Raw genomic sequence first — 23373 nt, 5'->3', positions numbered from 1 at the left:
AATATGAGGGCCAGTTTGTTCCATGTAAAGTCTGCACAAAAAGTAACGCAGCTGTTATAAATGCCTTTAGCTTCTGAACAAATAATTGTTTTCACATTATTTTAACATAGAGAGAAGGATGATTTATTTAAGTGCATTTTGATACCCCATTGGTGTTCAAAATTAACAACACAGTTGTGCTTTTAAAGAAAAATACCTGAATTAAAAAGTTGCCATTTACAGCGATCAGTGGTTACTATGCAGCAAGCAAAGCCCATCATTATCTTCGGGCTGACTTCAAAACAATACAAATAGCTGTAACCTTTAAATTCTGGTATTTTTCTTTCAAAACACATTATTATTGTTATTAATGAACAAAATTGGATAAATTGAGTATCAAAATATGCATAAATAAATCATGCTTCTTTTTATGTTGAAATATTGTGAAAACAATTATTATTATGAAGCTATAGGCGTATTTATAACAGCTGCGTTACGTTTTGTGCAGACTTGAGATGCTATGTCTACTATGCATCTGTTACAAGAATGTTTTTAAAAGAGCGGTAATAATATTTTCAGCATAAATGCAAAGCATGTAACACAGTGCGATTTGTTACACATTGGTGATACAAAATGTAAAACATTTGGCCCTCTTGAGCACTGTTCGAACTAAGAACTTATCCTCTTGTCCAAAAATCATTGAGGACAATCATAACGAGCCATACATTTGTCTGACGGATAACCACTATATTTTACCTCCAAAATCATGATTAATAAACAAAGCTTGACATGGATCAGCAAGAAATAGCTGCCGATCACCACTTGCACACTGTTTTCTGTGATGATTGATTGTTCAGCATGTTCATTTCTCAATATTTTTTAATTAACCATTTCACTGAGTTAAATGGCACCAGTGATCAATGATCAGATGGCAAATGGATCAGAGACAACTGAAATATTTTTAGGACAAGCAGAATCTATGCTTAGGTTGTCCTCAGGAGAACCTCCATTTTTACCTTATTTCGAACACTGCTCATGAATATATGCTAGAAACCTCATTCCATACAAAGCAAAGGGACTTGACCCATTTGCGTCTTTGTTCACCTTAGACATGGGCAACTGTATTTTAATAGTTCTGTGCGAGTATATCCAACTTCCCAAGGTATTCCCCATAATCTTTCAGTATTTTTCAGTTTTTCAGGCAAACAAAAACACTCAAATACAGTGCAGAATGTTGATCAGGCTGTGACCTTTTTCCATAATATACACATGTCTGCCTGGTGGGCAACAGATCTAAATTGACAGATATGCTTAAAATTATGAATTTTACAATTTATACAATTTCCAAAATGCCGTTGCAGTTTCATTCATACATGCAAAAGTATTTTAAAGTTAGCATACCAAAAATTCTAATTATAGCAAATCTTTCTATCCCAGGGGTGGAATTTAGTAAAGTGCCACAGGAGTCAAGTGGATTCTCGCAAGAGAGTTTTATGAGAGTCCATGGATTCCCGTAAATGGATTCTCGTACAACAATCTTGCGGGAGTCCAAAAGGTATTATATGTAGGCCTATGTAAAATGCATTCAAACAAACAAACTAACAAATAAACTAACAAAGTTAAGTTTTTAATATATGTGTCATCAAATACTCATCATACTCTCACTTCCATATATGTCATTGCATCTTTGGTGACTTTTCCTTTATATTTTGAAGGCTATGAGTTTTAAGGCGTGTTGAACTTGAACGTAAGTTCACTGAGCCGATCATTTCCAGCGAGAGTCCACATGGACTCTCGCAATAGGACTTTTACGGGAGTCTCTGCGAGAGTCGACTCTCGGACTCCCGCGAAATTCCACCCCTGTATCCTACATGCAAGGTGCCCCTCACAGGATATACTGTACTCTGTGCTGCATGCTATGCCTTGTCAGGTGACTACCATTCGGTATTATAACTTCACATGGTTTAAGATTAATAATTGTGTGCATTGTGTGCAAAGAGTAGAGCGCGTAAAATATCAAGATGGGCAAGTGGATTTCTAATTGGACATGCCCCAGGCAACTGGAAATGTTAAAATATTGCAAGGCCTGTAAATCGCCAACAAGAGTTCATAGGCATTAAACTGCAGGTTAGAAACTTCATGATTCTGATGAATGCTGGTTTCATTGTGTCATGCCACTTGCCCCTTTAGGGTGATATTTGTGTCACTGCGGAATAATTCTGGTATACCCTGCGCATAAGTATAACCTTAACCCTAAAACAGGGTAAAACAGAATCGTACAATATAGGAATACAGGGGGCGCAGGGTAAACCAGAATTATACCGTCACTGTGCAGTCACACCAGAGATGCTAGCAGTGACCAAGCGTCATGCAAGCAGTGTCTTGCCGATAAATCAATCTGCTACATAATAAGTAGTGTCTAGTCCTCTACTGTATCAATATTTGTTCTGAGTTGCCTCATTCATTTTGCTTTATCTATACTTAGGTTCACCACAACTTTTGTAGTGACATAGGTTAGCCCAGCGTAGATGTTTATTTAAGCTGATTGCAGTCTCAATTCGAGTGTGCAAAGTTAATTACACGGACAAGTGTACAAGGGTGCTTTGTCAGCACGCTTGCAGCGCAATTAACCACAAAATATAAAGCATTAACGTCACTACTGACTTGAGGTGAACCAAGTTTAGAAGAAGAAAAACCAAAATGTCTTTGTGAGTTTTTAGTTACCAAAGATTTCATAACTACTACTTCATGAATTAAAAATATTGTTGTTGGACCGGAAAAACTGTATTTTTGAACATGTCTAAAACAAAACTGCCAAGAGGTTACATATATAGGTGGCCATTGACGCATATGGAGGTTTTTCCTGCCCAACGACTATGTTTCAAAATAACGAGCTGTTCCTCACACAGCAGAATCAGGTTTCTTCAGAGCTGCTTCATTATATTCTGAGCAAACAACTGTTTTTAGTTAGTCAGGCAAAAAAAAAAAAAGCAGGTTTTTGTCTTTTTAGCCCCATTTCTTTTAGGCCACATTTCCTTCCTCCTCCAACAAAATGGGTCATTCATGATATAGCGCTACACTGTACATCTGATTTCATATCTCTTCCTGGTGTTTTTAATTCTTGCCTTAGTCCACCACAAATGGCCTGCAATATTGGCCTTTTTATTGTTTGAGATATTGAACAGGCAAATACTCCTCAAAATAAGCATTACATGTCCCATGCTTTGGAAAATTCTTTGTTTTCTATTGTTTTAAGATGTTCAATGGCCCATATCTCAAAACTTGCTCTGCCGACATTACGGCCCCTTTGTGGTGGATGGTCACATTTGTGATACGACCTGATCCAATCGAGCCAAAGGAGCCAATCATGAAATTGGAATTATCATCATCATCATCAAAGTGTGATCCCTTAAATCCTTACATCCCTTGGATGGGCGTCAAGGGGGGACTGGGACAGGGGCACCTTTCGGCAAAATAACCCATGTTTTGTTCTTTTCAGCCACTTTTTGACAAATCAGGCTGATTGTCTCCCCCCCCCCCCCCCCATTCAAGCGCTAATATGATCCCTTGGATACAAAGTTATATTTCTTTTCAGTGCAATTTTTTTAATGCTTTTTGCTCCCATCCAAATGTCAAAAATGCCACCTTTGGCCTGCTTGGATCATATCTAGTCACATTTCTCCCCAAGTTTTCAATGTATATGCTGAACGTACAACTTTTTTTAAACTTGCATGGCCATTTTGCAATGATTTTTGTTTCTGTGCAGCGATTTTCAATTTCTGCTGCGACCTTATGTTCTTTCTGCTCAAATGTTTCACTTTGTTCCCTTTACTACAGTGAAGATGCTACTGGAAACTGCAGAAAATTACTGCTGCGTCTGTTGCTACAACAAAATGCCCGCCAGAGAAGAGTACCGTATTGTTTGTAATAAACGCCCCAGGGGAAGGTGCATTTTTCCATAAGGGGGTATTTATAAGAACTGAATTTTCAGTGAAAAAAGCTTCAAAATGGGCAGTAAACTTTGGACGAATCATTCACTTCCGGGTTCAAAATCAAGATAGCAGCGCACATGGAAATGCATGGAACATGTAATTTTTGCGGTAAATACAACAAAATTACATCTGTTAAGTGCATCATCAAACAAGAATCTGATCAAATTAGTGAAATTCTACCATAATATTTAGGCAATAAACTAAATGGAAGTTTGAGTCATAATAGGTTTTGTCCATGCAATTTAACCGACATATGATGCAAGTTTTAAGTTTAAGTTTAAGGACATGGACATGGACATTTTTGGACAAAAATGGGAGAGGTATTTAATAGAGGGGGAGCGTTTAATACAAACAATACAGTATATGATTCTTTAGTTATTGTTTACTTTTCAGTTTGCTAGTCATCAAAATCTTCAATGATCTGTGACCCAAGCGGCAAGCAGCACAGATAGCTGGGATTTGACAAGTGCCAGTTTCACCAAAACTGCTTGTCCAATATATGACCGTGAAAACATAAACCAGACCACTGCCCCTTCTGGGGTTCAGTCATTTCAAATAGCTATTGCTACAGCTTTGATATTAAGTCATGTCTTGTTTTCAGTTAACAGAACTTTATATTCAAGCATAATATTTTTTTTTTAGGCGTATATCACAGGCAATAATTTTGCCTCTCCCAGGAGTAAATTATACCGTCCAAAATGACGGGTGGAGAGGTTTTTTGGCATACTGCTTGGTGACTGCCTCTTGCATTTATTTGCAAGCCACAATTACGAATCGTTTGCTACATATCAGCAACCAGCATGACACTGTGGACCGTTTAAGTTTTCGTCTCTTTAGTTATTGTTTACTTTTCAGTTTGCTAGTCATCAAAATCTTCAATAACTATGTTCTCATCTTCATCTTCTGTGTCTGCTCCATCATATGGATCTGTTCCCTCAGCAACTATCTCTGGTTTCTTCAGGGCCGATTCATTGGTGGCGCTTTTCTGTGAGCTTGGGATATCGTCATCATCAATGGTGGTGTCAACTTCCTTCTCATCTAATTTCTGTGGCCATGATCTAGGTAAAATGACACAAGAATAAAGAGATTAAAAATAGATTATAAATTGTGTTGACATGCATAAGTTGCAGGAAACACATGGCTTGTTTCAAATCTTTTGTATTAAATAACAATAGCTTTAACAGGGTATTTCAATAGGCTATTACAATTGAAATCCATACACCCCTATGGCAGACATGACCTTAATCTTCCACACAGGGAGTGTGAATTTTCAAATGGGGTTGGTTACTGAAATGAGTGATGACCTTAATCTTCCACACACTAAGAGTGTGAATTTCAAATGGGTTACCGAAATGGACGACTCTATTTGAAATTCACACTCCCTGTGTGGAAGATTACACTATAGTTTTTGGCACAGAAGAAGGGCACTTGTTTACACTTTGAGAGCGTGCAGAGCTTAAGCACTGAAGTGGGCTTCTGATTGGCTGAATCAATCATCTGACAATCACAGCAACAAATCGATAATCTGATTGGCCGAATATGCATCGAAACGTTGGTCGGCGCCCTTGAAGGACACGCAAATCTTCACGCTCATTAATCAATCTGAGCAAGGGACTGCCGTCCTTCACTGAAACCGAGTGTATAAGCACCCGGTCAATAAGGTCGAAGCTGCTGCTAAGTACGCAGTCACTATAAACACACCATGGAAAAGTATGTATAAATGAGCCCGAAAATTATACCAAGAGGAAGTGATTAATAAAATACAATACCTACCCTCTGGCCATCAGCTGCTTGGAAGAGTATCTCGTCAGTTCCTGTAGATAGGCTATTTGACCTGAAAAGTTTAAAGGTTAAAATCAGTAAAACTCTGTGTAAATATTCTAAGGCAGAAATACAGACTTGTTCACGTCAGACATAACCTGTCAATCAAACTCACAACGACCTGTGATTGGTTAGGATAGTATTACTACTAAAGCATTTTGCACCCTGATGTGGCAGTGACGTCAGTGCACATTTCATTGGGCGCAACTACAAATCGCTAGTGTTTGCTCAAAGTGCTGGCTTACACACGCACATGCTCAAAGATGCCGCAAAGATGCGAGCGCGAAACAGCTGCCTCAACGCTTTGACGTCCCTGCCACATCAGGGTGGAAAATGCTTTGAAGAAGTGCTTAGCATTACTAAGGAAGTTATGGTAATCAATCACAGACCATGGGTAGTTTGATTGAAAGGGCCATCAGACCCAAACCATTTTTTTGCCATTATTTAATTGAATTTACAGGGCTAATTTAGAGGATATACACAGATATCTTGCCTCACTCCAAGAGATAATTTACTTATTTTTCATTGCTATAACAATGTGCAAAAAGAGTTACCAATCGGCTATTCCAACTTTAAAATGGAGTCGCACATTGAGGTAATCACAGGTCATGTTTTCCATTAGGGGGTAAATGGATTTCAACTGGAATACCCCAATGCATTGATATTTGACAATACATGTATTTCTGTGTAGCTGCGAGAAATGTCCAGATAGATTTAACTTGGCTATTCATTTGGGGGATTTCAAGGGCAATTAAAACATCCTTAATTAATGTTGTTTTCAAGTTAATCAGAAACTTCAGAGCTTGTTCAATTTTCTCTTGTTTACAAAGTACATAAATACAAATAACATGCTGTGATGGTCTGGAAAACCAACTCATATGGTCATATTTTTACAATTTTTTGCTTAGAATAATCTGCACACTTTCAGCATTCCAATCTTTTACATTTCAAAAAACTGTACATATCTTACATATACATACCTGGGTTTTTAAGTGGTATATTTATGATAGCTAGATATGGTAACAACTGGGTCTGTAAGTCTACTGGTGTCCAACAGTGACCCACAAATAAACCTTTAGCACCGGCACAGCTCTCCCGATACTGAAAATAACAAACAGACAACATGATAATCCTCTCCACATGGGTGTCGCCTGCAGGCGACAAGTTTCAAATTTCTTTAAAAAAATTCAAATTGTACATTTTCATGACCATATGAAAAATGCATTAAAATGAGTACAAACAAGCCCAATATTAGTTTAGTGGATTTGAGCGAGCTCTTGATATTTTGAGAAAGTATCGCAAAACGGGGACTCTTTATGGTGAAGTCTGTAGCCAGCAAGTAGAGTATTAATTTACTGCATGTGATATAGCATACAAGGAAAAGGACCAGGATTTGTAATATGCTTGAATTACCTAGGGTGGGATGGGGCTGAGAGGCTAAAGGTAAAGTAAAGTTAACAGTCTTGATGAAGCAATGCTCAGGTCACAAAATGCACATTGTTTTTCTTGGGTGTTTGGGCCATCAGAGATGATCAGACCCCTTAAATTAACTTGTTTTTGTCCGTGTGGGGTGTCCCTCGCACAATGATTTTGTTTACCTTCCCAGCACTGTATATGCCGGTACCCATTTATACACCTAGTGAGTTGTGAGACAATAGAGGTAAAAGTGCCTTTTCTAATTATAATGACAGCACTGGGATTTGAATCCACAACCTTCCGATGACTCTGACCCATTATGGGTTATTCCAAAAGAAATCCATACACCTCATATGTACATAGTGTGAATTTCAAATAGGGTTACCTGAATGTGTGACTCCATATGAAATCTACACCCCCTGTGTAGGAGATTAAGGTCATGTCTTTTAACTGTAATATCCCATTGGCTCTAGGATGGCTGATCAGAGATTTGTGTCAACCATATCACAGATCGTTAACACCTCTCCTATCAGGGTTACTTTTTATTTAGAAAAAATCTGAACATGATTTTTACACACATACGAAAGAACCAAGCCTTGAAATAAGCAGATTGGAACCGGGAGCAATTTGTTTTTGAACATTGCTCCTGGATTTTACAAGAACCATGAGCAATTTTTGAAGAAACAGGAGTAATTTTCAAATAGTAAATCCTTTTCTGCATATACAATACAGCATACCAGAAGTTCTACATCAAGTGCAAAACTACAAGGACCAGTAGCAATTGGTGGCTTTACGAGGGCAAATTTGCTCCTTGCGCCTCGTATTTCAGGGCTTAAACTATTGCAAGCAACATTCCCCTAGTTTCTTACATGGGATAAACCAGGAGGTAAAAGAACACTCTCTGTCTTCGTGTATCCATACGTATCATAGAGATTAGAGTCAGAGACAACCAACTCATAATTGCCCAATGCGTAATGCTACAACAAATGCACCCTTTTTATTTGTCAAACATGGAGACAAAACAAGTATACCTCCTACATTTATCTGCAAGAGCACAAAATCAAACAATATTTTGTGTCTTTGAGCTTGAACCACAGAATTAAAACCAGAGAACCAGGACTCGACCACCATCTTGATACAGGCATAGGGCAAAAATTGGGGGTATTCGGTTTCCCTCGGAATGCGCTTGAGGCATTCGTCGTCATGCAAGCGTGGCATGGATGATGTGCGCATTTGAGAGACGCACTTGATGCGACCTGCACGCTGCCTTGTACCAAGACTCTTCAGATGAGACGAGAATTGTTTTCGTTCGTCTCCGTGCACCGTCGGCAAGGACCCGAATACCCCAATTTTCTCCCCATAGCTGACGGTGTGATTGTATGCGTGGCGGTGTAGGGAGTCCCGGTTCTCCTTCTCTAATTCTGTGGCTTGAATATTGAAAATGTTAGTGCACGTACAACTTAGCGTGTGTTATCAACACACAGTATGACACAATAATCCAGAGCTACACTATTTTGCCATCCATTAGCAAACACGCAAACAATGGTCAAGCCGGTACTCTTTGGGTCAAATCTTTGATACGGACGGATAAATGACACATTATTTTATTAATAGCTTACTTTTCTGAAGACTTCAAACCATTCAGGCTTATGTAGTGGTCGCCACTTTCCTGTGCTTGTAGCATTATGTCTACTCCTACCACTGTTGAAATGAATGAGACTCCTAGCTGCTACTGATGCCCCATACTCACGTAATGCCGTCCTATGCTATAATGACAATGAACACAATAATAACAAATTAACTGTGCTTGTAGCATTATGTCTACTTCAACTACCGTATTCATTCCAATAAGCGCCCAGGGCGCTTAACAAAGTCATTTTGGGTGGGCGCTTATTTTTTTACCTGGTTTACCTAATTTTTTGTGAGAAGCGATTATTAGAGATGAATTTATGTATGTTATAAAAGGGTCCTGAGACGTTCTAGTAGCTTTTCTGATGTAGAAAATGTATTGCAAGTTTACACCGGATGTGTAGTCCTCCAGCTATTTCACTATATCAACATCTATCTGTCACTTCCAACATTAATGGTACCCTTTAGCAAATTGAATATACCCTGGGTGGGCGCTTATTGGGGCATGGGCGCTTATTGGAATGAATACGGTACTGTTGAAATGAATGAGACTCCTAGCTGCTACTGATTGCATACTCACATAATGCCGACCTATGCTATAATGACTATCAGCACAATATATCACACTATGATCAACATATATACGGAATAGTACAAGACCCCATGGGGTATTCATATACTACAGTGAGAGTTTCAAATGAATTATTTCCCCCACTCTTACATGTACCATGGCATGTAATGTTACGCACATACAAATGATTTCAATATTTATATCAGATTCTGTAACACCATAGGGCTACTGCATTTGAAATCCCTACACCCCTATGGCAAATATGACCTTAATCCCAATGAAATGGAATCACCCATTCAGGTATATCCCATTTGAAATTCACACTCCCTGTGTGGAACATTAAGGTTGTGTTTTCCATAGGGTGTATGGATAGCCCATTAATTGACTCACCGTCCAATCAGAAGCCAGGAAGTCAGCGTCGCTGAAATATCTGCTAGCTTCTACAACATCATCTAAAGGTTCATAAAACTCGAGGTAATTCTGATGAAGGTAGAGGTTGAAATTTTCACTGCTCATGTGTGTGTTTGTCAAAACATGCTGAGGACAAATAAATAAATACATGAATAAATATCTGTTAGCTTCCACAACATCATCTCATAAAACTCTACAAAATTGTGAATGAAGCTAAAGGTTGAAATTCTTACTGCTCATGTGTGTGTGTTAGCCAAAACATACTGTGGCACTGACCGATTAACAGCCCTCTTGGCATACAAGGCAAGTGATCACTGATCAGTCATGTTGTATACACATAATATAAAGATCTGCAAAACATGGCGGGGGTTAAGTGATATTTGATTTACACTGGCATGTGCCAGGGATTATACCCAGCTGTGAACCTGGCTAGGAGGGTGTTCTTAAAATCATTTAGTGAGCAATTTGTGGTTTACAGTGACAAGAGTAAAAAGTATGTTTAAACAGATAGCAAACCATGAACTCTCATCCTTATTTGCCGTTGTTTACTAACTCAAAACCATACAGGTGACCAAACAGTCATCCAAATAGGCTATTCCAGGTTGAAACCTGAATGCATGACTCCATTTGAAATCTTCACCCCGTGTGGGAGATTAAGGTCGTGTCTTTCATGGGGGTGTGGATGTCATCTAGAATAGCCCAATGATAATAAGGTCCCCATAACATACATACCTCAGGGTTAATCTTGAGTGGATCCCTATCATGATGTGATAAATGATCTGGTAACACTGGGTCATCATCAGACTTGGGGTTTCCTGAAATAAATCAATGAAATTCATGTCAGATTACATGGTCTGCATAATATACGAGCCAAACTAGAGACGAGCAGAGCCTAACAAGTTTTCTCACTCCACAACTTGAACAAACGCTTACAGACTTGTGACTGTCCTATACTTCATATTACCTCAAGTTTGGCCGTGACATCAGTACATACTTAAAGCTGTTGCGACGCAAGCAATAATCCAGTTTTTACCCACTGATTCTTTGAAAATTTGATGGTTAACACATTTTGTAAGTAATATGATTGTTGGGTGGCAACACCAAAATAATTGTTTATTGGTGGGTGGCACAGAGCACCACCACCCATTATCTATTTGTCAATTAGATAATTTTGACATACACTGACTGTTGAAAGTTCAACCAGCACCTATCTACTGATCTAGGTTGTCAGGTGCCATAGGCATCACTTACGTTTGCAGTATAGTATTTTTCCTAAGGCACGGAACAGAAACAATGATGTATCCTTGCCTCCGATTGCAGACAAGGCCCTATCACTGTCATCTTCTGATTTCTCCTTCTTCCCTCTCCTAGACGATGTCTGTTTACCACTCTTTGTTGCTTTACCATGGGATGAGGAGGATGATTGCTTCATATCTAACAGAGCACTAAGATCTCTTGTGTCTGTATGGGAAGAAACAAAAGAGAGAACAATTCTAATTATGGAGTAATTAAGGTAAAGGAGTTGAACCTGCATTTTTATACAGGATGGAGTGCCCACCAATCTTTCATTAGCGATTAGATTCCACCATGAAATGTTGCTGTGGGTGGATCGCCACACCTCTTCAACAGCGAGTCTGTTACCTTCCCAGTATTTAAGAATGCCGGTGCTCATTTACCCAATTCTAAATGAACCATGGGGAGAGCGGAAGTCTGAATTTAATCTGCAGCTGGGAATTGGACCCGGGACCTCATGCACTAAAGGCAAGTACCCTAACCTTTAGGCCACGCTCTCCACTTACAGGTATGGATTCTATAAAGGAGATACCCAGGCTTGATATAACATAACAGGTGTCATGATGCTTGGGATGGGGAATGTAGAAAACTCCTTATTTTGAGATATTGTTGGTCTTACCTCAAGACCTATATCATGTCATTATGGATGGGCTGGCCAATATTTTGAGTACCGGGTAACTACAATAAAAAATATTAGCCAGCTTATCCATTATAACAGGATATTGGACTGGCAAAAGATTAAATCTATCTTTTATTCACATTCTTGTTCAGTTTCTATAAGTAAAACCACTTTTTTCAGAAAAAAATAAAGTTACTTTTGTGAGGACATCCCTTTGTTTTAAACAAACGAAACTGTCACAAACATCTAAGCCGCTGAACCCCGTTCTTAGTTGGCGCATGTGTATTACGCAAGCGCATTATCGCGCAATCATTGAGGATCAACATCTTATATCACTTTTCACTGTTGTGTTATATATTATACACACCCGAAATCAATCAAATTATGTGAATTCTTTACAAACACGCCCACTAATAAGAATATAGGATAAGCAACTCAAAAGAAAGGGAGGTATCGATCTCATAAACAGACCCACAAAGGTCAGGTAACTTTGCCATGGGCATGAGACAATCACCATAGCTTGCACTGTAGACTACTGCCCTCATTCTTCAACCTTCTGGATTGACGACTGAGAAAACTATGTGGAAAAAAGTGACAGATTTTGCAACAGGATTCCTGTGGCATCGAGCATGTACAATTGTGTCCAAATTGACCTTTTGACCGAGTTTGTTGTTTTTAGAACTTCAGAGCACGACCATGGCGCACAACCAAAGTCGCTTTTAATATTTTTCAGAAGTCCGTCACAATATGGACTGTAAGTTAATCAGTCGTCACTACGAAGCATAACATAGTACATGCGCAGTGAAGACAGCTGATTGGAATTAGTCTAGCTTGCGCTGACTAATGCTTGTATCTATACGTATCACACACAAGAGTGCAGAGTTAATGTAGGTACTTTTCCATGTGTATGAGACACTCACCTTTAAGACAAGCAAACTGTAATGAGTTGATTGCACTTCTAATATCGCCGCAACTTGCACTGGCTAAGGCTTCTATTGTAGACTTGGAAGGAACATAGCACTTGAGTTTACCCTGTTGAAAACCAAATAAAGGTTACTTGAATAAGTTCATCAGGACTGTTAGGTATCATACTATTGGTAAATTATGCTTTACAAGTCCAATAATTTACTAATGTTTTAGACATTTCATCTTCCGATCGGAGGACTTCATCATCAGTAATGCGATCCAACTCTCATCTCCAGAGTGTTCAACTCTTGAGTTGTATGACAGGAGTCAGTCGACGAAATAATCAAGTCCGCCATCACAGACCATGTGTCACAGCAAAATCATGTTATTGTTTGGCAGAGGCGGCACCAGGAATTTTTTTCGGGGGCAAAGTGAATTTCAGGGGGCAAAATTGACAAATTTCTTCCAAGTCTTTCAATCGGAAGATGAAACGTCTAAAACATGAGTAAATTATTGGACTTTAAAAAAATCAATTTACTAATAGCAAAATAAAGGCTACTGGCCGAAAGAAATAATTTGAAAATTTAGTTATCCTTACTCCCCCCTCCCCCAGGACTGTCTTGCTCTTCTGGAGCCTTCAAGGAGAGCTGTTTAGGACATTTACAATATAATGTAAGGAGAGAAAACTAAGGAGAGCTAAAAATCACTCTCCTTTATCAGATTTAAGGAGAGCAGTAGAGAGAGAGATTGCTCTTGATCTCCTCAAAAGGCACGTCCCCTGCCCCCCCCACTTTTTACTTGTCATTACCCAAATTCTTACTCTAAATCTAATACTACAGTTACTACCAGGAATGTTTAGGACTGGCCGCTGCACATGCCCTTGTTTATTGTGTAAAAACGACCTGATCCAAACAGGCCAAAGGAGGCATTTGGGTGTATTCTTAATACCTTTGGGTGTATTTATGAGCCATTTGGGTGTATTCTAAATACCTTTGGGTGTATTTATGAGACAATTGGGTGAATTCCTAGTACCTTTGGGTGTAATTATGAAACATTTGGGTGTATTCCAAATACCTTTGGGTGTATTTATGAGACATTTGGGAGTATTACCTTTGGGTGTATTTGTCATTAACTTGTCCAAAACCAGGCTATTCCATTTGAGATCTGCCATATCCCTGTGGAAGATTTAAGAAAAGTCTTTCACACAGAGAGTTTGTTTGGTCAGGGTTAATTAATTATTTTGAAACCAATACTCCCCCATTAAGGGCTTTAAAGGTACCTCTATATATCTGTCACAACTGGATTTCAAATGGAGGTTACCCAATTGTCTATTTGATACCCATGCTCCCTCTGTGGGACTTTCTCTAAATCTTCCACAGCGGGGGTGTGGATTTCAAACAAAATGTTTGTTTACCTGTAATGCCTCTTTGTTCGCTATTCTTAACATGACTTTAGCCATACTTGTAGGAGCCACCGGGTTAAAGCTGAAAGAAACAAAAACAATACAAATTAAAGTATTAATCACAATCTCAACTACAGCATGTAGTTTTGACTGCTAGATTTTATATTTTGTTTGCAAATGACTCCTTACTTTTAAGTTTCAAAATGTTTGTATGGGAGGTATGATATCAATCCCTTTAAGTTTATCTCAGTAAATCCCCGCCACAACGAGAATTTAAACTAGAAGGCTATATATTTGTACACAAATACGGCTATACCCGCATGTTATCGGTTTACACAAACTTACAGTCCTTATTTGCTGAGGACTTAGGTTGCTGTTGTCAGTCTCTCTAATTCACAGTGAAGCTATGCAATTTGATAGATTGAAATTCACAATGTGCAATTTGATTAGGGAAAGCTATTCCAGAGGGAGTATGTAAATTAAATGGAACAGCCATTTCAGAGGGAGTATGTAAATTAAATAGAACAGCCAATGGGTATGTAATTTAACTGGAACAGCCTTAACGTTTCTGTCATCTATATTATTATAATTACGCAATTGTCTGTGAATGGGATGGGGTGGGTGTTATTAACAATATAATTCGCAGGTGCAATCTGTGTACAAACTCCGAGCCCTGAAGTTGCTTTTATTTGATGATAAACGGACAGCCCTTTTTAACATTTGGGGCCCTGGCCCATAATATTTGACTTATGAGGCTCATGTACACATGTTGAAGTATAATTCTCAAGTGCTATCAGTAGACTTAAGCTGGGCACTGTAGCTGCTTTATTTACTGAGTAACGGCTGGCCCTATGTTTTAGCGTGTGGGGCCCTGGGCCCATATTATGTGACATATGGGGCTCATATGTACATATAACAATATAATTCTCAGGTGCAGTCTGTGTACAAACTTTGAGCTTTGGTGAAAAATGGCCGCCCTTTGATTTAACATTTGGGGCCTGGGGCCCATAATATTTGACTTATGGGGCTCTGTGCATATGTTGAAATATACTTCTCAAGTGCTATCAGCAGACTCAAGCTGGACATTGTAGCTGCTTTATTTACTGAGTAACGACCGGCCCTATGTTTTAGCGTTTGGGGCCCTGGGGCCCATATTATGTGACACATAGGGTTCATATATACATAAAACAATATAATGCTGAAGACCTATTAGTGTACCAAACCTAAACCCTGTCGCTACTTTATTTGTTGAGAAACGACCGGCCCTTTGTTTTAACATTTGGGCCTCTGGGGCCCCTAGCCTTAAACATCTGGGGCCAAAATGGGCAGAAGACACATTACAACTTAGGGCCCATACATGTGCCACATATGAGCCTTAGTGCCCTTATAGTTTTATAGCTAGCCTTGTTAACCTGTTGCCCCTTATTTTAACATCTGGGGCCCTGGGGCCCATAATATATGACATATGGGACTCATGTATACTTGTATATATAGAGTACCCCTGGCTCTATCAGTGTACCAACTCAGGGCCCGAGGCTGCTTCATTTAATGAGAAACCGCATGCTTTGTATTTTTACATTTGGGCCCCTGGGGCCCGTGACCTTGACCTCTGGGGCCCAGATGTGCAAAGGATAAATCTCTGGGTAGGGCCCATAAGTGTACTACATATGGGCCCTGGGGCCCTTGTAGTTTTAGCGCTAGCTTTGTCAATCTGTTACCCCTTGTTTTAACATTTGGGGCCCTGGGGCCCATAATATATGACATATGGGGTTCATGTATACTTGTATATATAGAGTACCCCTGGGGCTATCAGTGTACCAACTCAGGCCCCTGAGGCTGCTTCATTTGATGAGAAACGGCATGCTTTGTATTTTTACATTTGGGCCCCTGGGGCCTGTGACCTTGACCTCTGGGGCCAAGATGGGCAAAGGATAAATCTATGGGGTAGGGCCCATAAGTGTACCACATATGGGCCCTGTGGCCCTTGTAGTTTTAGCGCTAGCCTTGACAGAATGTTGTGTTTGATGGAGGAAAAGGAGAAGGAGAAGGAGAAGAAACCATAGAATGGCAATATACCCGTTCATGCTTCGCATACGGGTATAACAATTGGCTACCACGATTGTTTACACATATTTGATGTTTGCACATACTATATTTCAGTTCATGAATGATATGGTAATGTAAGGCTTCAATAATTGTTTAATTGGCGTAACATAAAAGAATTAGGGTCAGGTAGGGAATTTTTTATTTTAAAGCTGTAAAATGCATTTGATAAAGGCCTTGAAACTTTTTTTCTTCAAATAAAATGTTAGAAATAAGCTTTTTTCGTGGATGTCTATTGAACCATACCTTGAAAATAAAACACTAAAATTACGAAATACCTATTTAATGCAATAAGTAATTTAATTGATTTGTTAAAGCTAGTGGCGGATTGAATAAAACAAAAGGGAAGTAATTTAGGAATTCATTACCAGTTTACCGCAGCGTAACCACAATAACCCGCCTTGTTCTATTTTGATACAGGGTGTCGCTTAAAGAACACCTTCAGAAAATGTGATTTTGTTTAGTATTTAATCAGAAAATGTGATTTTGTTTAGTATTTAAATGCGGCAACAAAACAAAACGGAATTGTATATGGTATTAAGTAATAAAACAACTACTACATATTTGTGAATTTCGAAATTGCCAGTTCCATTCTTGAACTGTAACATTTTGAAAGCACACCTCGCTTTTCATTCATTCCACTTGTCAAAAAAAGGTTTTTCATTGACCTTTCATGGTTATGCTCAGTGTTTTTAAAAATGAACTATAAAAGTCGTATATATATATATATATATAAACTGGCCTCAAAAAGAAACTTATAATTTGGTTACTGACATGTGTTTAGAGTTTTTTTGTTGTCAGTGCATTTACAAAAATTACAACGTGCTATTTCATTTAAAATCCACACTACCCCTGTGGAAGATTTTGAAAATATCTTCCACAGGGGGAGTATGAATTTCAAACGGAATGAACACAATAGCAGCTTCATTTGAAACTCGCCCTCCCTCAGGGGAAGAGTCAGGTTGAATCTTTCTCAGAGGGTGTGTGGAATTCAAATGGAGCTGCCTAATGTGCTCATTCCATTTAAAATTCATACTCCCATGTGGCAGATATTTCCAAAATAAATCTTTCCACAGGGGTAGTGTGGATTTTAAAGGTAATAGATCAATTTCCAACGTTACAGTTCTTTCAGTAACACCCTGTAGGAGAAATAAAATATGCTATCCGGTATGAGGAAGCGAGAGTAATGACCTATCAATTTCAAATCGGTATTGGTTTACCTACATCGGTGCATAGAACGAAAAGAATCTGGTTAAAGTAAACTTTGGGAATACAATTTCTGGCCAGTAATAAACAATCCGATGATGTTAGTCACCATACATGACACATTGTCATATATACTGCGCCCAAAAAGTATCCGAACCCTTAAATCTAAATCTAAATTGCAGAATAACGTAGTCAATAGATGGAGAATTTTGTTCTGCGTACTTTGATACCTTATTCGGCACGATGCCATTTTATTCCACTAAGTTACTCATTTGAATGACAAATGCTTTCAAAAGTGACAAATTCAGATTTTTCCTTCTTCAAGGCGATTTCTGCTACTTTTTGTTACGGGTTCAATAAAGCCTAACGGATGAGCGCTCACTCCGCTATGATCAGTTTCTGCGTGCTTCGAGGGGAAAGGCGAGTGTCTATTCTTTTGTAATCTCGGGAGGAAATATTTCGATGGTCTATATTTTTCACAGGGACATATTCCTAGGATTATTTGAACATCTAAACCACGCTTTGAAATGTAGATTGACTAGTTGGATTTCTCTGTTCGTTAATACGGTATTGCACTGCGAAATTTAAATACTTATTTTGTGTACTTTGATCAGGTAACTTCAAACCAATGTGATTATGTAGTCACACGGTTATATAACTAACTGAAATGAAAACCGAAACTACTTTAAGTAGTAAGTTTCTAACAAAAGGTACAAACAAAGGTATCGGTAATAACGTCAGTCAAGAGCTTAGGCAAGATAATAGGAAACCACGTGACCAAAACCAATCCTAAAACACATTACTTGAAACGACCGAGTGAATAATTTTTTAATTTGTCTATCTAAGCCGTAGAGTGCAGTCCTGACAACGCCAGAACATTACGGACATGCATTGACCCTGGATGACCCCCAATCAATAATGTAGCGTATGTATCTCACTTTTGACCTACATTATGTGTTAGCCCATCTTGCCTCTATACGGATCAATTTTAACAAATTGCCGATTTCAAATGGCGTCACGGATGTAAACACATAGACGAAATGTATTTTTTATATTATAATTATAATTACGCAATTGTCTGTGAATGGGATGGGGTGGGTGTTATTAACAATATAATTCGCAGGTGCAATCTGTGTACAAACTCCGAGCCCTGAAGTTGCTTTATTTGATGATAAACGGACAGCCCTTTTTAACATTTGGGGCCCTGGCCCATAATATTTGACTTATGAGGCTCATGTACACATGTTGAAGTATAATTCTCAAGTGCTATCAGTAGACTTAAGCTGGGCACTGTAGCTGCTTTATTTACTGAGTAATGACTGGCCCTATGTTTTAGCGCTTGGGGCCCTGGGCCCATATTATGTGACATCTGGGGCTCATATGTACATATAACAATATAATTCTCAGGTGCAGTCTGTGTACAAACTTTGAGCTTTGGTGAAAAATGGCCGGCCCTTTGATTTAACATTTGGGGCCTGGGGCCCATAATATTTGACTTATGGGGCTCTGTGCATATGTTGAAATATACTTCTCAAGTGCTATCAGCAGACTCAAGCTGGACATTGTAGCTGCTTTATTTACTGAGTAACGACCGGCCCTATGTTTTAGCGTTTGGGGCCCTGGGGCCCATATTATGTGACACATAGGGTTCATATATACATAAAACAATATAATGCTGAAGACCTATTAGTGTACCAAACCTAAACCCTGTCGCTACTTTATTTGTTGAGAAACGACCGGCCCTTTCTTTTAACATTTGGGCCTCTGGGGCCCCTAGCCTTAAACATCTGGGGCCAAAATGGGCAGAAGACACATTACAACTTAGGGCCCATACATGTGCCACATATGAGCCTTAGTGCCCTTGTAGTTTTATAGCTAGCCTTGTTAACCTGTTGCCCCTTATTTTAACATCTGGGGCCCTGGGGCCCATAATATATGACATATGGGACTCATGTATACTTGTATATATAGAGTACCCCTGGCTCTATCAGTGTACCAACTCAGGGCCCGAGGCTGCTTCATTTAATGACAAACCGCATGCTTTGTATTTTTACATTTGGGCCCCTGGGGCCCGTGACCTTTGACCTCTGGGGCCCAGATGTGCAAAGGATAAATCTACGGGTAGGGCCCATAAGTGTACTACATATGGGCCCTGGGGCCCTTGTAGTTTTAGCGCTAGCTTTGTCAATCTGTTACCCCTTGTTTTAACATTTGGGGCCCTGGGGCCCATAATATATGACATATGGGGTTCATGTATACTTGTATATATAGAGTACCCCTGGGGCTATCAGTGTACCAACTCAGGCCCCTGAGGCTGCTTCATTTGATGAGAAACGGCATGCTTTGTATTTTTACATTTGGGCCCCTGGGGCCTGTGACCTTTGACCTCTGGGGCCAAGATGGGCAAAGGATAAATCTACGGGGTAGGGCCCATAAGTGTACCACATATGGGCCCTGTGGCCCTTGTAGTTTTAGCGCTAGCCTTGACAGAATGTTGTGTTTGATGGAGGAAAAGGAGAAGGAGAAGAAACCATAGAATGGCAATATACCCGTTCATGCTTCGCATACGGGTATAAATTTAGTCACACCTATGCTCGCACAGATGGTTTTAAATTCACTGTTTTCAACAGATTTCCTGCTTTTTTTGATCAACTTCCTCAAGATCTCTGTAATCAACTTCTTTTCAGTTTAAATGGGTTTTAACAAATTCCAAAGAGCACTTCAAAAATCTCAGCTGGAATTGATTTTTTATAGAGTGTTTCTTATGTAATATGTTTAGTTTATTCATTTACCCCACTCTAGTTCATGGGGAGAAATCCTGTCTCCTTCGGTGTGATCTCTGTTTTGCTGTGTTGTTTTTGCAGATTTTTAGGTTTAGCCACTTTGAAAGTGACTTTTGTTACTCTTGGCTATCCCTGCCAGAGGCTCTGTGTCTTGTTCTCCTGTTTACGCACACCGAGGGAGTCTTGGTCGGATTCCTCATCATGGACTGGAGTCTTGCCTTTTAATAACTCCTATATGAAAATAACTCATGTTAATTGCTGGCCAATTGAAAATGTTATATACTTTTAATATTGTGCAATCATTGTATGTGTTTTACTGTATGTTTAATGTTTTTTATCTGGCAAATAAAATGAAATGAAATGAAAGTGTAACAAGACTGTCCACAAAAAGTCTGTGACATTTGGGTGTATTCTTAAAGGTGAACCTCATTGAAAATAAAGTTATATATCAATGGAAAGCTTATGATGTCAGGAAGCAGAAAAGAATATTTTTTATTTGCATAGCGTACCAGGCTAGACATAATCTCCATGCAAAGATTGGATATTGGCACCCCCCTAAATTACAAAACGAAATCGTTCAAATTGGGCGCTTTCGTTGATGACGTCAGCCCAGGGACACACAGTTACTTCCGGGTTTGATTGTAAACACAATGTCCGTGTATTACTGTGGCATGCATCGGGCCAATTCAGTCATTGTCAACTTTACATGAAAAATATCTTCAATAAAATAAGAATTACATGAAGGAAATATCATGATCAAATCAAGAATGAAGTTCCTGAATAAAGTGTGGGGATTTAAAAATGGGAAAAGTGCTGGCCGGGGTGATTTGGGATAGGCCAAGCCATCCACGATATATGCATAGGGAATATTACAGTAAAGCACGAAGAGCAAAGATTCGCCGAATGAAAACAGATTGCAAAAAATAACTGCTAGTGCTACCAGTTCAGATCGTCACACCAAGTTGAGATGAACTTATCACAATGAGAAAATGAAGGAATAGAATAAGGTACATGTACAGGATTTTTTAATTATTTCTTAGCTTTACAACCGGTCATGGCCGGTCATGATAGGCGAACTTGTATATAGATACATACGGGATGAGCTCAGTGACTGACTGAGTCTCACTACGCCGAGTGTTCAGTATCCGCGACTGTACTGTACTTGCAGACAAAATGACCGATTTGATATTCACATTCTGATATTTCCAACTTATTGCTACTTCATCAGCAAAATTTATTCCTGTAAATGTTCCAAATATAAGGGAACGATTGATCAAATCTGCTGAAACATCCCATGAAACCACAGATATATGGAACACACAACGCACTGAGTGCTGCCGGCGGACGAAGCCCCGAAGCGAGTCGCTGTGTTTGTGCATATCCGTCTTCAGCAATTTCGCATCATGTCCGGTAATCCATAAAACATGAATGTTTCACTTTTTCAGTACCGTACACTGATTGTACTATCATTAAAGAATCGTGACACAAGTGACAATGTTTTAATTTTATTCAGATTTCCATTTAATAACGGTCTACTAAGCCTAAATTGTATTTATTTTATCATAAAGTATCTGCCCGAGTATCTGTTTCTTTCAATCGTGATTGTGTGGAAATTGTATTACCGCAATGCACTAAATATGAAAACCTTTATATGGGCTGGATTTGACGAAATCGACGGTTCTTTATTAATTTTTTGATTACTGCAAGACGATATTTTTTAAAATCAGATATTTTAAAATGAATCAAGAATAGGGAATGTCACAAACAAGTATTTAATTTGTTATTCGATCATGTTTATTCAGTCCATGACATGAACGGTACTCGGTAGCAGCAAGCATTTATGCATGGGATTGATCCCAGCGCCAAATTCAAACTCAATTACCCAGTTATACCCAGCCAGTTATGACTGATTTTGTCAAATATTACGGAAAATTTATGTGTTGACAATAATTCTATTATTTCTAATATATATAGAAGGAACCAGCAACTTGAAGATTCCTCTAATTTCAAGCTTTATCATGTTTATTGTGAAAATCAGACTTGCCGGGCAGCTTGCAAAGTACAGGAAGCAAGTCTTGTTTACGTGTTTCGAGTAGGATCACGTGACTGCGAACCCTGAGCTTACGTCACGAGTATTCCCAAGGTCATAGACGATTGATTTGGGTGCTTTTTGGGCGCCTTAAAAAAGACCAAAAATTCATTCATTTTTTTAATTTTTCAGCTTTATTGGCCATCAAAAAAATCGGGAAAAATAATTGTTAGTATCCTGACATCATAAGCTTTTCATTGATATATAACTTTATTTTCAATGAGGTTCACCTTTAATACATTTGGGTGTATGAGATATTTGGGAGTATTATTTACCTTTCAGTGTATTTATGAGACATTTAGGAGTATTACCTTTGGGTGTATTTGTGACACATTTGGGTGTATTCCTGACACCTTTGGGTGTATTTGAGACATTTTGGTGTATTCCTAAAACCTTTGTGTGTATTTATGAGCCATTTGGGTGCATTCTTAATACAATTTGGGTGCAGCAGTTTTGTCTTTCGCACTTCATGGAACAATCGGCCCTCATTATCAGGGGATGCTGATCTGTGGTTCGTCTGTATTGCTTTAGTCCATGGTTAACTAATACCTTTGGGTGTACTTATGAGACATTTGGGTGTATTCCTAATACCATGGGTGTATTTTGGAGATATTTGGGTGTATTCTTAATACCTTTGGGTGTATCAGTGAGACATTTGGGTGTATTCTTAATACCTTTGGGTGTAACTCACCTAATATTATGTACACCTAGTGATGCTTGCACATCTTTCGGAAACAGTTTGAGAGCATTTGACTCGCCACCATGACTATCCGAGACTATGAATACCAGTGGACTTCTACCTGTGATGCTGAATTTCTTTAATATGGTATGGAAGAACTGAGGACTCCTATAGAACGTGTTGGGAAAATCCTACAAGATAAAAGAAAAGAAATGAAATCATCAATGCACACGTACTGCGATCTTGATGCGTCTAATGCATGAGCCCTGAAGGGGTGAGTACATTAGACACATCAACATCTCAGTACAAGTGTATTATTTCATACAATTTCTCAAGCAAAAAGTGATACGCATTTATTAACCCATTTCATACACGACAGAAGCTCCCGTGAATTTTGCTAATTTTTGCTAATGTGCAAATTAAAGTGTACAGCATGATATTTAAATGGTTGTTGTACAGTTGTCATAAAAACAT

At 38.9% G+C, this 23373-nt stretch overlaps 1 protein-coding gene across 1 annotated transcript in view; it reads right to left on the bottom strand.

The window, feature by feature from the left end:
• Positions 1 to 3859: 3859 nt before the first annotated feature.
• The window catches only part of LOC140145803 (cell cycle checkpoint protein RAD17-like), a 37226-nt gene continuing 17712 nt past the window's right edge, over positions 3860 to 23373 (bottom strand). The window contains exons 8-17 of the mRNA XM_072167480.1: positions 22912 to 23090; positions 14052 to 14121; positions 12652 to 12763; positions 11071 to 11280; positions 10552 to 10634; positions 9799 to 9945; positions 8828 to 8974; positions 6773 to 6893; positions 5745 to 5805; positions 3860 to 5029 (exon numbers count right to left, since the gene is read on the bottom strand). Of these exons, the coding sequence (XP_072023581.1) occupies positions 4831 to 5029; positions 5745 to 5805; positions 6773 to 6893; positions 8828 to 8974; positions 9799 to 9945; positions 10552 to 10634; positions 11071 to 11280; positions 12652 to 12763; positions 14052 to 14121; positions 22912 to 23090 (1329 nt within the window). The 3' untranslated portion in view covers positions 3860 to 4830. The remainder of the gene's footprint in view (positions 5030 to 5744; positions 5806 to 6772; positions 6894 to 8827; positions 8975 to 9798; positions 9946 to 10551; positions 10635 to 11070; positions 11281 to 12651; positions 12764 to 14051; positions 14122 to 22911; positions 23091 to 23373) is intronic.

This window comes from Amphiura filiformis, chromosome 2 (assembly GCF_039555335.1).
Source record: "Amphiura filiformis chromosome 2, Afil_fr2py, whole genome shotgun sequence".
Taxonomy (NCBI): domain Eukaryota; kingdom Metazoa; phylum Echinodermata; class Ophiuroidea; order Amphilepidida; family Amphiuridae; genus Amphiura; species Amphiura filiformis.
Note: the sequence above shows the minus strand (reverse complement) of the source record. Positions and strands in the feature narration are given on the sequence as shown.